Source organism: Pectinophora gossypiella, chromosome 27 (assembly GCF_024362695.1).
Source record: "Pectinophora gossypiella chromosome 27, ilPecGoss1.1, whole genome shotgun sequence".
Taxonomy (NCBI): Eukaryota; Metazoa; Arthropoda; class Insecta; order Lepidoptera; family Gelechiidae; genus Pectinophora; species Pectinophora gossypiella.
In genome coordinates, this window is record NC_065430.1 from 2,370,173 (window position 1) to 2,385,214 (window position 15,042).

General features: G+C 54.5%; 2 protein-coding genes across 2 annotated transcripts; one reads left to right on the forward strand and one right to left on the reverse strand.

Annotated features, from left to right (window-relative positions):
- On the forward strand, positions 1–330 carry LOC126379026 (histone H4). Its single transcript, XM_050027613.1, has one exon. It carries the CDS (start codon positions 19–21, stop codon positions 328–330), a length of 312 nt encoding a protein of 103 aa, XP_049883570.1. The 5' UTR covers positions 1–18.
- Positions 331–1,594: 1,264 nt separating this feature from the next.
- Positions 1,595–12,863, reverse strand: LOC126378726 (uncharacterized). Its single transcript, XM_050027106.1, has 2 exons — positions 9,609–12,863; positions 1,595–4,075 (listed from the first exon to the last, which is right to left on the reverse strand). The coding sequence occupies exons 1-2, from the start codon at positions 12,861–12,863 to the stop codon at positions 1,595–1,597; spliced, it is 5,736 nt and encodes a 1,911-aa protein (XP_049883063.1).
- Positions 12,864–15,042: the final 2,179 nt, after the last annotated feature.

Consider the following 15,042-nt stretch of genomic DNA (forward strand, 5'->3'; position numbering starts at 1 on the left):
ATAAAAACATATATAATTATGACCGGTCGCGGTAAGGGAGGCAAAGGTCTGGGAAAGGGAGGAGCTAAGCGTCACAGGAAGGTACTCCGTGATAACATCCAAGGTATCACCAAGCCGGCCATCCGTCGTCTCGCCCGCAGAGGAGGCGTCAAGCGTATCTCCGGTTTGATATACGAGGAGACTCGTGGTGTCCTCAAGGTGTTCCTCGAGAACGTGATCCGCGACGCGGTCACTTACACCGAGCACGCCAAGAGGAAGACCGTCACTGCTATGGACGTCGTCTACGCTCTGAAACGTCAGGGCCGCACCCTCTACGGTTTCGGTGGTTAAGTCTACCATCGCCGCGCCGGCGTCATCGCCCACCTCGTGTGTGTGTCGGTCGAAAGAACAACAACACACAAATCAAAAAGGCCCTTTTCAGGGCCGCAAATAGTTCATTGTTGTTTTACAAAATGTTTCACGATATTACGTCGATACTATATAATAAATAACACCTCAATATGTACAAGTTACGAATATACCCAGCAGCCGAGTGGGTAAAGTTGCTTGTGATCATCGAGGCCCGTAGGGCGCCGAGACGCGGCGGTGTAGGCGTCTCAACTAAACACAATCCCTTGCATACAGTAACTTACTCACTCACTCACTCATTTAATATTTTATAATTAGTCAGTCAATTCCATGTTATTTGGATAGGTACCCTATAAGTATACATAATAATATCTAGTACTTACCTTCTGTTACGGACAGCCGAGAAGAGGAGGTCGCGGGGTAAGATAATGCACGCACGACCCGCTAATTGCGTTGCGAAACGGAGGAGCGACGCGGGGAGCGGTGCGGGGAGCGACGCGGGGCATGGCGCGGGGAGCGACGCGAGGAGCAGATACATGGCGCGGCGCTCCTGATTGGCTGACGTAATGCGCGCACAGCCCGCTAGTTCCGGACCGAAGATTTCCAATAAGAATCTGATTGGACACGACACGAAGCACTTCTTCTCTACTTCTCTGATTTTACATCGATTTTCTATTTTTTACTTACGATTTTTACTTGTATTTTACCTTTGTATTTTTAATGTGGTTTACCAAATAAACCGGATCTTCACTTGCACCGCGGGTTTTCTTCAGTCCCAGTGTGGCCCCTTCGATCCTTGCCACATAAATCTTATAGACTATACCAGATATCGATGTGATCGATGTTAGTGTTATCGATGTAAGTTGAAACTAGTAGGCGTTGAAATTAGGAGTCGTTGAAATTAAACACCGATTGGAGTTGAATCAGAGCTCCTACCCGTGTGGTGATTCTAATAAGAATGAGAGTCTAGTCCCCGCGCGCGTGTATATATAGGAAAACGCCCACTAAGCGGGGCGGGGCAAGGGCGCGGCGGGGGTGTGTAGCGGTGAAGCCGCGCTCAGTCCCTATCTTTCTCTTTATTTTTTAAAAATAAAACTTACAAACTATTTACAATTTCTAGGCAATCATTATACAATCATAATATAATCATAATACAATCATAATTTGCTTCTTGTTGCTTCTACGGCGAACATATTCTCCCGCCGCAGCTGCGCAGCTCGATGACCACGTCGCGCAGCTGGACCATCTACGGTTCGCCGTCCTCGGGTGGCGATGTTGGCAGGATGACCAGCTTCTTCGTTGGCCGCCGCAGGATCCCCTTCGTTGTCCTCACGTCGACCGCCCTCGTCTCGCCGTCTGGTCCGGGGTAGGCAGCCACGACGACACCTCGCGGCCACGAGTTGCGAGGCAGCGTGCCGTCAGCGATCAATACTAAATCGCCCACGGAGATGGAACCCTTGCTGGCTCGGGGCTCCCGCCGGTGTTGGAGTTCAGGTAGGTACTCCCGTACCCATCGCGCCCAGAACATGTCGGCTAGGCGTTGGCTCTTCCTCCAGTCTTTGCGGCCGGCGTCGTCGCCCTCCGTGAAGGCGCCTGGCATCGGCACCCGTGATGGACCTCCCAGGATGAAGTGGTTCGGAGTGAGGGCCTCTGGGTCCTCCGGTGATGTCGACACGTGTGTGAGGGGTCGACTGTTGATGGTGTGCTCGGCCTCCACCAGTAGCGTTGTCAGGACTTCTTCTTTTGGCGCGCGCTCGTGCAGCACCACGGCTAGTGCTGATTTGACGCTGCGGACCAGTCTCTCCCACGCGCCTCCCATGAATGGCGCGCTAGGAGGGATGAACTTCCAGGTGATGAAGCGAGCGGAGGCTTCTTGTTGTATGGCCTCCTCGACGGCGTGCTTCATCTCGACGTCCGCACCGCGCAGGTTGGTACCCTGGTCTGACCAGAGCTCGGTGGGGCACCCGCGGCGGCCTATGAAGCGCCGCAGTGCCATTACTGCAGAGTCGGTGCTGAGGCTCCCGGCGAGTTCCAGGTGCACTGCCCTGGTGGTTAGGCAGGTGAAGAGGACTCCGTACCTCTTCTGACGTGCGCGACCCACGGTGACTGTCATGGGTCCAAAGTAGTCAAGCCCCGTGTAGGTGAAGGGCCGCTGGTGATGGGCTAGACGGCTCCTTGGATGATTGCCTGTCGATGGTTGGGCTGGCGTGGCCCGACGGATGCGGCAGACCTGGCATTTCTTCAGTTCGTTGCGCACGGCGTGGCGGAGGCGCAACACCCAGTAGTGCTGTCGCACCTCATTTGCCGTTGTTTCAAACCCTCCGTGGTGTAATTGCGTGTGCACCCACTTGATGTACAGCCGCGTCCATCGGTGGTCTCCATCCAGGATGACGGGCTCCCGTTGTTCTGTTGTGATGTCGGCGGCGGCGGCGATCCTCGAGCGTAGATGTATTAGTCCCTCTTCGTCAATCATAATCGACAGTTGCTTGAGTCGACTGTCGGCCGGCAGGGGCTTCTTTCTTCTTATAGCTTCTAGCTCCGCGCTGAAGGCCTCTTCCTGCACGGCGCGTATCCATAGTTGCCGTGCGCGATGCAAGTATCGTGCCGCGAGAGGCACGATCTTTCTCTGCTGTCTCGGCGCATGTTTGTGTCCTGTGCCTCGTCCCGTTTCTCTGTGCGCCTGTACCTTCTTCCACGTCGGGTCTTCCTCCGCACGTTTCTTGGTGCGTTTTCTAGCGGCGGCACACCTTTCTCTTCCCTTTAGTTTTTCTATGAATTGTAGGACACGCGCCGTGACACGTAGTAGTTTTGCCCACGATGAAAAACGTGTTATGTCGGGTAGCGCCTTCCCTGTTCTTTCTGCGGCGGTCGTCGCGTGCACTCTCTCCTCGTTTGTGTGTTCAATAGTCTCTGAGATGTCCTCCGCCGGCCAGGTGTCTTCTGGTCGATACAGGAAAGGCGGGCCGCGGAACCAACGATGCTCGGAGGCGAAGTCTTTCGGCGTTCCTCGTGTAGCGTCGTCGGCCGGGTTGTCTCTCGTTGATACCCAACGCCATTCGTTTGTCTTAGTCTCCTCTGCTATCTCGGCAACTCGATGAGCTACGAAGGGCTTGTAGGCTCGTGGTCCCGTTCGCAACCATGATAGGACGGTCCTAGAGTCGCTCCAGAAGTAACGACGTGCAGGCTTGATGTCGTGTTCCTCTTGCGCTGTGCGGGCTAGGCGGCAGCCCATTACGGCCGCTTGGAGCTCCAGTCGTGGTATCGATGTCATCTTGCTGATAGGCGCCACTCTCCCTTTGCCGGCGATGAGCGAGATGTGTATTTTCCCGTCCTCGTCGACGATTCGCCAGTATACCGCAGCGGCGTAGGCAGAGCTGCTTGCGTCCACGAAGGTGTGTAGCTCCACGAACCGGGCGCATGTGAGCGAGGCATAGCACCGAGGTACGGCTAGTTGTGAGAGGCGCCGCGCATGCTCCGTCCATTTTTTCCATGCTTCTGCTTCGGGGGTAGGCAGCGCGTCGTCCCATCCTATTCCGGTGCGCCAGGTGTCCTGAATGATGCGCTTCGCTTGTATGGTCACGGGCGTGGCGATTCCCAGCGGGTCGTAGAGTGACATCGTCGTTCGTAACGCTTCCCTCTTCGTTGGCACGCGCTCGCCGTGTAGTATGTCGGTGGGTATCCGGGCTTCATTCATATTGAAGGACAGCGTGTCGCGCTCTGGGTCACTCTGCGTCGAGCGGCCGTTCCGAACGGTCGTTTGTTCAGAGGTCCTGCGCTGCGTCCCGCAGCCCCCCGCGCTGCGCCCCGCAGCCCCCCGCCGCGCGCCCCGCGCCCCGTGCCGCCATTGTCTGCCGGCTACCTGCTGGCGTGACCCTGCCGCCATTCATTGAGTCAACAATAGTTCTTCTCAGAACTTGCTGGCTTATCTAAATTTCAAGGATAAAATAACGACTGTTATTTTACAGTTGCATCGATTTTAACTAAAACCACAGTTTCGTGGTCCTCAGTGGATACCTTGCGGTGTTAACTAAGCTGAGTGGGACGTGGCCCTGGGGCGTCCGCTTGCCTCACTTTGAGGCAGGCATATTACCCGGACGGGGCTAGAACCACCGGCCTTGGGGTCTACCCTAGTCGACCCTAGCTGTCACCCGGGGTAGAGTGACCAATCTCTACCCCTTATTCTTTTCTCTTCGTGTTTCGGGGTGTAAAAACCCTCCGCACTTAGAGCATAGGAACCCTCTTGCACAATAAGATCGGCAAAGGGATACCAGCTTAGGGCACACCATAAGCACACATCCTCTTTGTTAACCCCAACCAAAGAGGCAAAACTCACTCTCACACACCCTCGAGCAATCCCACTCGAGTTGCGAAAGTTAGTGAGCGATCGCCTCAGAGTTTCTTGTGCCGCTTATTCTCTGAGGAACGCTTTTGCGAAGCGGTGGTAATTATTCTATAGCAGATTGGCCGTCCCGTAAAAATGGCCGACAGCGCCGAGCTGAAGGCCATACTCGGTGACATCATTTTGACGCATATCGCAGCGGATAGCGCGAACTACGCTAAGTTATGCAGATTAATACCGCAAGTTGCAGCGGTAAACTTGCCTTCCGCGCCCCGCGTTGGTAGTCCTCGTGCCGACCGCGCGTCGTCACCCTGTCTCCCCGCAACCTCCGGCCCAGCCGCGTCCCTCACGTCGTATCCCGGCCCCGCCCGGCCTACCGCGTCTGCCCGCCCCGCCGCGTCTCTTGCTTCGTCTCAGTCGCGCGCGTCATCCCCTTCCCCTGCTTCCCTCCTCGCCGGTGACGATGAGGAATCGTGCAATGTCCTTATGGACGTTGCTGAGTCCGATTCGTCGTCGGAGTGTGTGGAGTCGTCTTCTTCGGAGGACATATTCACGCTCGTGGAGGGCCGTAAGGGAAAACGAGCCCGCCGTCACCGCGAATCTGAGCCTGCTAAGGTTCAGAAGACATCCTCGGGAACGTCGATTCCCTCTTCCATCACCGAGGCCCCTAAGGCCCTTTCCAGCCCTTCTAAGGCTGTCAATAGTAAAAGTGCCACCAGCGGCACTGAAGTACCAAAAGGTCCTACCCCTCCGCCCTTGTATATGAGGGAAAAAAATAGGTGGAACGAAGTCTCCCTTCGGGCGAAAGAGGAAAACATCGTCATCACCAGCGCCCGCACGACTCAAGATGGGATCAAAATCCAAGTCCCGTCATCTTCTGAGCATAGAAAGCTCACTACAATTCTGAAAGGTAGAGGAATACAATTCCATACCTACGCCCTCCCGGAGGAACGTATCCTCCGTATCATAATAAAGGGAATCCCTAAGGAGTGGGAAACCACTCTTGTTAAGGAGGACCTTGTTAACAACGGTTTTCCGGTACTCGAGGTGCACCGTATGCATCGCGGTCGTGGCCAGGTCCCGTACGACATGGTCACGGTCATATTAGAAAGGACGGATGAGGGCAAGAAGATCTTCAACCTGAAGACTTGTTGCGGTCTATCTGGCCTCAAAGTCGAAACTCCCCATAAGGGAGGCCCCCCAACACAATGTCATAGATGCCAACTTTACGGACATTCTAGTAGGCATTGCCATGCTAAGCCTAGGTGCGTAAAGTGCCTAGGTGATCACGCTACCTCGGATTGCCTTAGAGGCAAAAACGAGGTGGAACCCCCTAGCTGTGTGCTGTGTGGTCAGCAAGGTCATCCTGCGAACTATCGCGGATGCACCAAGGCTCCACGCACCCACCACAAGGTAGGCCACCGAAGGGCAGCCCGCGCTGCAGCTTCCCAACCCGGTCCCACTAAGGCCCATATGGCCCCTTCCTCGCACTCTACTCGCGATTTCCCGGCTCTGCCACTCACGCAGACCAAACTCGCGCCGCAGCGTCCATCCGCATGGATTCGTCCCCCGGCAATCGTCCGACCCACAAATCCTCCCCGCGCCCAACCTAGTAGCAACTTAGGTATTCCTGCAGCCACTCTTGCGCCTCATTCGGTTCCTACGATGGCCCCTCAGGCCTCTGCGTTTCCTGTCAACGAGTTTAGGGAATTTAGTATTCTCTTTAAGTCGGTCCTTAGTCGACTCGACAGTTTAGTAGACTCCCTGTCCCAATTTAAAGCCTAATAATGGATTGTACGAATAAAAGTAGAGTCAAACCGCGTTCCCTTACAATAGGTTTTTTCAATGCTGATGGCATCTTAGGTCAACGTGCAGAGATTCACGAGTTTGTAAAACATCATCAGGTAGATATTTTATTAGTGCAGGAATCTTTCCTCAAACCCTCTAATCGCGACCCCAAGATGGCGAATTATAATTTAGTGCGAAACGACAGGATCTTTGCGCCCAAAGGGGGCACTCTCATTTATTATAGAAAGTCACTTCACTGTATACCCATAGACCCGCCTGCCCTCACTGACATTGAGGCTTCGATCTGTCGAGTAGGCATGACAGGACATCAGCCAATCACACTAGTGTCGGCTTATCTATCTCCTAATAACTCTAAGAGGTTACTTAGAAGTGACCTCGAAGCCCTCTTTAATCTCAGTAATTCAGTCATAGTTGCAGGCGATCTTAACGCTAAACATCTTTCTTGGAGTTGCTTAACAACAAACACAAGAGGCAGGGTATTAGAAACTCTAGCCGAGCCCCTCTATTATGATATAATAACACCATTGCAGCCCACTAGATATCCCCCTGACTTGAACCACAGACCAGAAATACTCGACTTGGCGCTCCTAAAGAACATAAACTTACGTTTATGTTCTATAGAAGTACTACACGAGTTACAATCCGACCACCGACCTGTTATATTAAAACTAGGCTCCCGTTTAGACGCCCCTGATAATCCAGCACCCCCTAAGACAGTGCTGGACTGGGAGAAGGTGGCCGAAGGCCTCCAGACTTCCAGTTCAGTATACTTAGATAGTATCCCAGTAGAAATAACCTCCTTAGAGGAGGCCTCGACAGCTATTAACTCCCTCACGGATCACGTGAGGTCGGTTTTGAACGAAAGTTCAAAACAGGTTCCGGAGATGGAAGACCATCGCTGGAAACTGCCTACCGACATCCGTGATCTGCTAACGGAGAAAAACGCAGCCACCCGCGCATATGATTCCAATCGCAACGAGGATTGTCGCCGTCATTTGCGTCTCTTGCAGCATACTGTAAGAAAACGTATAAATGACATGCGACAGAATCGGTGGGATAATCTTTTGAGCGGCATTGAGCCCCACCACCAGGCCATCTGGCAGCTGTCTAGGTCTCTTCAAAAGGATACGGTTGTTCCTACTCCCCCTCTCAATAGGCCTAACCAACCCCCCGCTTTCGACGATGACGAAAAAGCCGAATGCCTTGCCGACAGTCTCGAAGCCCAATGCTCGCCCAGCACTCTCCCTATCGATCGTAGGCACCTCTCGACGGTGAACTGTGAAGTTCAGCGTAGGGCTTCTGTACCTCCCACCGATCCTCCTCTTCCACAGGTAACTGAGGAAGAGGTACTAGGTATTATCAAAAGATTTCATACCCGAAAAGCCCCTGGCTCAGACGGTATCACGAATCGTGTCCTTAAAAACTTCGGTGCTCCCCTCATCTGCTTACTAACGGCAATATTCAACGTCGCCTTGAGCAACTGCGTCTTTCCACAGCAGTGGAAAGAAGCAATTGTAATTGGTATACCAAAGCCTGGGAAACCTAAAAACGAACCTTCGAGTTACCGCCCCATAAGTCTCCTCAATTCCATGGGGAAGGTTTATGAGCGGCTCATATTTGCTAGATTACGGGACTACGCCGAATCCAATAGTCTTATTCCACCAGAGCAGTTTGGTTTTAGAACCAAACACTCCTGCGTTCAACAAGTGCACCGTATTGTTGAACATATATCTAGTAAATTAAACTTAAAAAAACCTGTCGCTACGGGAGCGCTCTTCTTCGATGTGGCGAAAGCGTTCGACAAAGTCTGGCACAACGGCTTGATCTACAAGCTTTATTCACTGGGAGTGCCAGACCGTCTCGTGCACATCATACGAGACTTCCTCTCAAATCGAACCTTTCGCTACCGCGTGGAGGGGACGCTCTCGTCACCGCACCCGATACATGCCGGAGTCCCACAAGGCTCTGTCCTCTCCCCTTTACTATTTTCATTATATACTAGTGACATTCCCAAATCCCCTAATACCGAATTAGCTTTATTTGCGGATGATACAGCCATCTATTCTTCGTGCCGTGGTCGAGTTATGATGACCGGAATCCTCCAACGCGCGGCCAATGCCTTGGGCAAGTGGTTTCGCAAATGGAGAATCGAGGTAAACCCGGAGAAAAGTGCAGCGGTGTACTTTTCAAAGGGCTATTATAACACGCCACGGTCACGCCGTCAACTTAAAGTCATCACGATGTTTGGCAAGCCGATCCCTTGGGAGGAGCAAGTCAAATATCTCGGCGTAGTCTTAGATAGACGTCTTACTTTCAAGGCCCATATCAAACGTGTGCGCGATCGCGCCGCGTTTGTAATGGGCCGTCTTCACTGTCTCCTTAACAAGCGAAGTAAATTGTCCCTTAGGAATAAGGTGAAAATCTACACGACTTGCATCCGTCCGATCATGACCTATGCAGGGGTAGTTTTCGCTCACGCGAGTCCCTCTCAAATTCACCGTCTACAGGTAATACAAAATCGTTTCATGCGGAAAGCCACGGGAGCTCCGTGGTTCCTTCGCAATGAAAATCTGCACATTGACCTAGGTCTGCCAACCATTGCCCAATGGCTCAAATTAGCTTCCAAACGTTTTTTCGATTCTGCTCCGCACCACCCAAATCCCCTGGTAGTTGCGGCTTCCGAGTACATTCCGCTTAGGGACGGTACTGAAAAGTATCGGCGTCCGAAGGACGTAATATACGATCCCGACGACCCGATCACTCTAGCCATAGAGGCAGCCAATCAGCTCGCGACACCAAACACTTCAGGTCCCCGATACCGACCCCGCCGGCGTGGTCGACGATTTCCCTCATTCAGCGCTTATCGCTATCGACCCACTAGGGTCGATTAATTCTTTCAAATATTTTTTTCTCTCAGACGACGCCCTGAGCCGAGGTTCGCGCCCAACTGGGCACCCTCAGGCCTGTTGTCTTAAACGTTGTACCGGGTGAGAGCCTTCAGCGCTCCCCATTTGTCCGGCCAAGTAGTTAATGCCATCTGCGGCAAATCTACAATAAGTCACGTCAAAAAAAAAAAAAAAAAAAAAAAAAAAAAAAAAAAAAAAAAAAAAACGCGCTCTGGGTACCATATCATTCCCAGTATCTTTTCGGGAGCAAGCTTGACGATGTCTTCTTTCGCCTCGGGCGCCAATGATGATAGTACGAGTCTGGAGCTCGATGCCCATTTCTGTAGATAGTAGTTGGCGCGGCTATGTATATAGGCCACTTGACTGGAGACTTGTATTGCTTCCTCTTCCGTATCGAAGCTTGCCAAGTAGTCGTCGACGTAGTGATTGTTGATGATTGCCGCCGCCGCCGCCGGATATTCTTCTCTATATTGTTCGGCGTTCCTATTCTTCACGAAGATTGCCGTGCAGGGGGATGAAGTAGCGCCGAATATTACACTCTTCATGCGATACTCGACAGGGGGTCCCTCTCTTCTATTTCCGCGCCAGAGGAAGCGCTGCATGTCTCGATCTTCCGTCCTTATTGAGATCCGCATAAACATGTCCTTTATGTCAGCCGTCACCGCCACTCTTCTTTGCCGGAACTTCATCAGCACTCCTGGTAGGGATCGAAGTAGGTCCGGCCCGGACAGTAACATGTCGTTCAGGCTGACTCCTCGCACCTTTGCGGCCGCATCGTGGACGATCCTCAATTTCTCTGGTTTCTGCGGGTTCATAACTGCAAAGTGTGGTAAGTACCAAATCTTCGTTTTTCCCTTCGGCGGCGTGGGCGCGACTTCTGCATAGCCGTTCTCTATCAGCGTGTTCATCTGCTTCTCGTACCGCCTTTTCATTTCTTCATCGCGATCTAACTTCCTCTCTATGGCTTGAAGTCTTCTCAGGGCGGCTTCGTAGCTATTAGGAGGGTCGTAGTCGTCGCTCCTCCAGAGTAAGCCCGTTTCGTATCCTTCGTTTGTGCGGCGAGTGGTCCTCTCTAGTGTTTCAAGCGCTCTTCTTTCTTCCTCTGTGTGGAAATGTTTCGGTTCCACTCCTAGGACTTCCAATGCGAAGTGGTCTCGAAGCAGTTTTTCTATTGCTTGATCATCTTCTACGATCCTCGCGTGATGTACTCGATGAGCGGGGCCTCCCGCCGGTGTGTGCCGCACTCCGTGCAACACCCATCCTAGGTCCGTGCGCGCGGCGACCAGTTGGCTGTCTTGCTCGCGTCTGACTTCATGTGCCAGGAGTAGCTGCCAGTTGTCTTGTCCTATTAATACGGTTGGCGTTCCCCGGTGATAAGTCAGCTGGTCTTGTAGGTCTTCTAGGTGGCTCTGTCCCGTCACGGCGCACGCCGGCACGCTCTGCGGCGATAACTGCAGGTTCTTCATCGTGCGCGCTGAGATGCTGTAGCTGTGCGTGTCCTCTGGCGCGCTGATGTCGAAGGTAACTCTTCTCGAAGCGCCGGCGTCCACTCGTGCCCCGGCTACTCCTTCTATGTAAAATGGCTCCGGAGGTCCCGATACGCCGATGTGTTCCGCCACCGCCGCCTCTATTAATGTGCACGTTGATCCATCGTCGAGAAGTGCGTACGTGCAGTGAGTCCCCTTAGGTCCACTTACACGAACCGGCAGAATCTTCAATAGTGCTGTAGTATTCTTCCTTTCTCTTGTCGACGCTATAGTGGCTATTACTGGGTCTTCTTCTATGTGAGTTCCCGCGTGGATGGACGCTCGTTGTTCCGGCTCGGAGTGCAGTAGGCGGTGGTGCGAGTACTTGCACCCGCCGACGTCGCACCTCCTCGTGGGACATGTGTGGCCGAACTTCCTCCGTTTCAGGCAGCGGAAACACAACCTATGTTTCTTCGCGGTTTCCCAGCGCTCGTTGACCTCTGTCTTCTTGAAATCTGCACATTCGGCGACGTGGTGTGTTTCCTTTTCGCAGACTGGACATTGTTTCCTATTGTCACCGGCCGTGACGTTTATCTTCTTTTCTTCTATGTGGTGAGTCCTCATTGTCCGCCTCAGTGGAGCGGACGTGTGCTCCCGCCGGTCGACGACTGGTGTGGCTTCCACGGGTGCGAAGCTGCCGCACCGCTCCGCTGTTCTCTCCATGAAACTTGCTAGCTTCATCAAGTCTGGTTCCTCTTCATCTTGTTCGGCCGCAAAATCGTAGTACCTATATCGCAGTGCTGACGGCATCTTCTCCACTACGTGTCGAACTACTTCCGGGTTATGCAGGTAATGTGTCTTCTTCAATGCCCTGATGGTTGCCGTAATGTTTGATATCCTCGTGGCGAAGGTGCAAATGTCCCTCGGTGATTCGGTCAGACGTGGTAGGGCCCGCAGCTTCTCCAGTTCGGCCATGACGAGGGCGTCCGGCCGCCCGAAGCGCGTAGACAGCAATCGCATCACGTCGGCAGTCGTGGTTGCACCGATGAATAAACATTGGGCGGCATCTCTTGCTGCTCCCCGAAGGCTCCGACGTAGTCTTGATAAGTTTTCTTGCTCCGTCAAATATACTGCAGTCTCTTCATAGGCGGTCTTGAAAACTAGCCATTCACTCGACGCTCCGCTGAAGATGGGCAGCTCAGGCACGGAGCGCGGGGCGATGGCGGCTGGTACTGCTCGTGCGGCCGATGCTATCGCTGTCGCTAGTTGACTGTAATCGAAAGTTGTTGGCTTCTCTTCTATACTCCTGTGTTTCGGCTTCTCATGATCCTTTACGGTGGCAGCGGGGAAAACGGCGGCAGCGGGGGGGACGGCGGCGGCGGCGGACGGCTGCGGGGGGGACGGGTCTTCCTCGGCGGCGGGAAGCTGGTCCACCCACGTCTTGGTGCGCTCTTGCATTTCGCTCACGCTGACTATATCCGTATCGTCGTCGTCTGATTCCGCTTCTAATGTGGCGATCTTCGCCGCCGCTAGCTCCACTTCCTTCTTCAACAATTCTTCTTTAGCCTTCAGCAGCGCCAGGCGACGTCCCTTCGACGCTGAGGAACGCGGCGCTGTCGGTGCACGCTTCACCGACTTGGGCCGTAGTGTCGTGTCGTGCGTGCTTTCCCCCGTAGATTCCTCCGTCGTCGTTGCAGTCGTCGTAGTAGTGGCGGTTCCCGTCGTCGTCGTTGCGGTAGTGCCCGAGCTGTCCTCTGTGCTGGTAGCCGTGGCTGTACGGCTTGTGCTGGGTTTCCTGGTCAGCGGGGGGGCGGTGACTGGCGTCGACGCGGCTGTGGTCGGCGCAGTCCTAACGGCGGCCGTGACTGACGTTGACGCGGCGGTGGTCGACGTAGTCGTGACGACGGGGGCGACGGCGGCGGCGGCGGCGGGTGCCGACTCGGCGGCGGTCGGCGTTGGGCGAGTTTCTACGGACTTCATGCTCCTAGTCTTCATATCCGCTGTTTCTTCAATCCGGCTCGAAGGAGAATTTATGTGGCCCCTTCGATCCTTGCCACATAAATCTTATAGACTATACCAGATATCGATGTGATCGATGTTAGTGTTATCGATGTAAGTTGAAACTAGTAGGCGTTGAAATTAGGAGTCGTTGAAATTAAACACCGATTGGAGTTGAATCAGAGCTCCTACCCGTGTGGTGATTCTAATAAGAATGAGAGTCTAGTCCCCGCGCGCGTGTATATATAGGAAAACGCCCACTAAGCGGGGCGGGGCAAGGGCGCGGCGGGGGTGTGTAGCGGTGAAGCCGCGCTCAGTCCCTATCTTTCTCTTTATTTTTAAAAATAAAACTTACAAACTATTTACAATTTCTAGGCAATCATTATACAATCATAATATAATCATAATACAATCATAATTTGCTTCTTGTTGCTTCTACGGCGAACATAAAGAAATGTACCTATGAGTATATAAAAGAAAAAACAAAATGCACCACTATCACGAATAATAATTTATAATATAAACTTCAGGTGGCGCTGTTGTCGTTTCGGAGTCCTCTCCCCGCGCCCCCCCTCTCCACCCGCCCGCGAACGGTCCATTATACTATATATAAAAGAAGGTAGGGGAATAGTGAACTAATATTTTAAATTTAGTATCGCTAGCAGTCGCATAGTGCGGACGCGAGTGTCAGTGTCCGACAACTACCCTCACCCGCGCACATTTTGTTTCACGGATATCTGCACTCGAGGGTAAGTTTGTTTCTTCTTACCATCTTTCAAATTACCCTCGGGTGCGAAGTGCGGTGAGCGACTGCTCCCCCCCCCTTTGCCTCCACCAGGTGTCTGTCTACCCCCGTAGACAGACATTTTTGTTTTGTAACACTTTTCTGCCTCCATATCGGCGACTGTCTACCCTCAGTGGACAGTCGCCTCACTTCAACACAAACCTGCTCCCTTTTAAAACTGCTGCTAGGCCGAGCCCACGCCCGCCTCGCGACTCGTGACCGCCCCCTAGTCGGCGAACTCTCGGACCCCTCACTTCGGCACTGGTTTGCCGGGTGAGGTTAGTTTCGGGAGCGAGCCGGCGGGAGCGCGCCACCTGCCGCGAGTGAAACGGGGTGGGCAGAGCACTTTTGAGGAGCTGTCGGCCGGTTTTGCGGCTCCCGCGCCCCGACGGGTGGTCCCCTCTTCGGAAACCCCGCCCCACTACTAGGAACGCCCACACTTCGGCACTGGTTGCCGGGTGTGGGTGGCCCGGAAAGGGGGTGGGCAGAGAGGGGACCGCCTGCCGCGGTTGACGGGGGGCAAGCCGGCAACTCTTTTGGGGGTCGGAGACTCTTTAGCCCGCAAGGGCTCGGGGCACCCGGTGCGCCGGGTGTCCCGACGGTTGGCCGCGCCGGCGGGGAAGGGGGTCAGACCCCACCGCCGGTGAGGCGCTTAAATAGGGGGTGGTAGGGGGGGACATGCCCCCCCCCTCCCCACGTCCCGGCTCCGGCCGCTCGGGCGCCCGTCGCCTGGGCGTCGGAAAAACTAGAACCATACGGCCCATGGTGTTCCGCAGAAGTGCCCCCCTCCCCGAGGTGGCCTATCTGCGGCACTCCGTGGACGCCATAAACAGGGCGCTAAACACGCAGCCCTCGCTTCCCTCCACCCCCACCACCTCAGGCGGGGGAGAGACGTTCTTTGACGCGGTCCTCGACGAGGACCCGCCCGCGGCCCACTTTCCGCCGCTGCCGCCGCCGCACCACATCGCGGCGGTGCCGCCGCCGCCACCTGAGCCGCGCCCAACCGTGGCCACACCGGGCCCAACAACGCCCACGCGGTCACATGAGCCTCCGCACCAACCAGCAGCCCCGCGCAAGCCTGCGCCCCCGCCGTCGCGCTACCCGCGACCGGGGCAGCAACAGCAGCAGGGGCCGCCGCAGAGCCGCCAGCCGCAGCCGAGCCGCCAGCCTCAGCCGAGCCGCCAGCCGCAGCCGCAGGCACCAGCGACACAGCCGCAGCCACAACCACAGCGCGCTCCCAAACAGAGGGTGAGTCGCACATCTTTCTCCCCTCCCCCACCGGCAAAAATGGTCGCTGCCCCCTCTCCATCTTCGGGCAGCGACGAATATCTCGTCCGTCTGCCGGTGGCCCGGGACGCCAGATCCCCCCCCCCCTTCCGAGGGGGTTCGAGT

What these genes read in the sequence shown, in the direction of transcription:
- LOC126378726 (XM_050027106.1), bottom strand. Translation starts at nt 12,863, where the DNA reads ATGAAGACTAGGAGCATGAAGTCCGTAGAAACTCGCCCAACGCCGACC. An exon ending in TGATATGGTACCCAGAGCGC is followed by an intron (nt 4,076 to 9,608) that starts GTTTTTTTTTTT and finishes CGCTCGACGCAG; the next exon opens with AGTGACCCAGAGCGCGACAC.
- LOC126379026 (XM_050027613.1), top strand. Translation starts at nt 19, where the DNA reads ATGACCGGTCGCGGTAAGGGAGGCAAAGGTCTGGGAAAGGGAGGAGCT.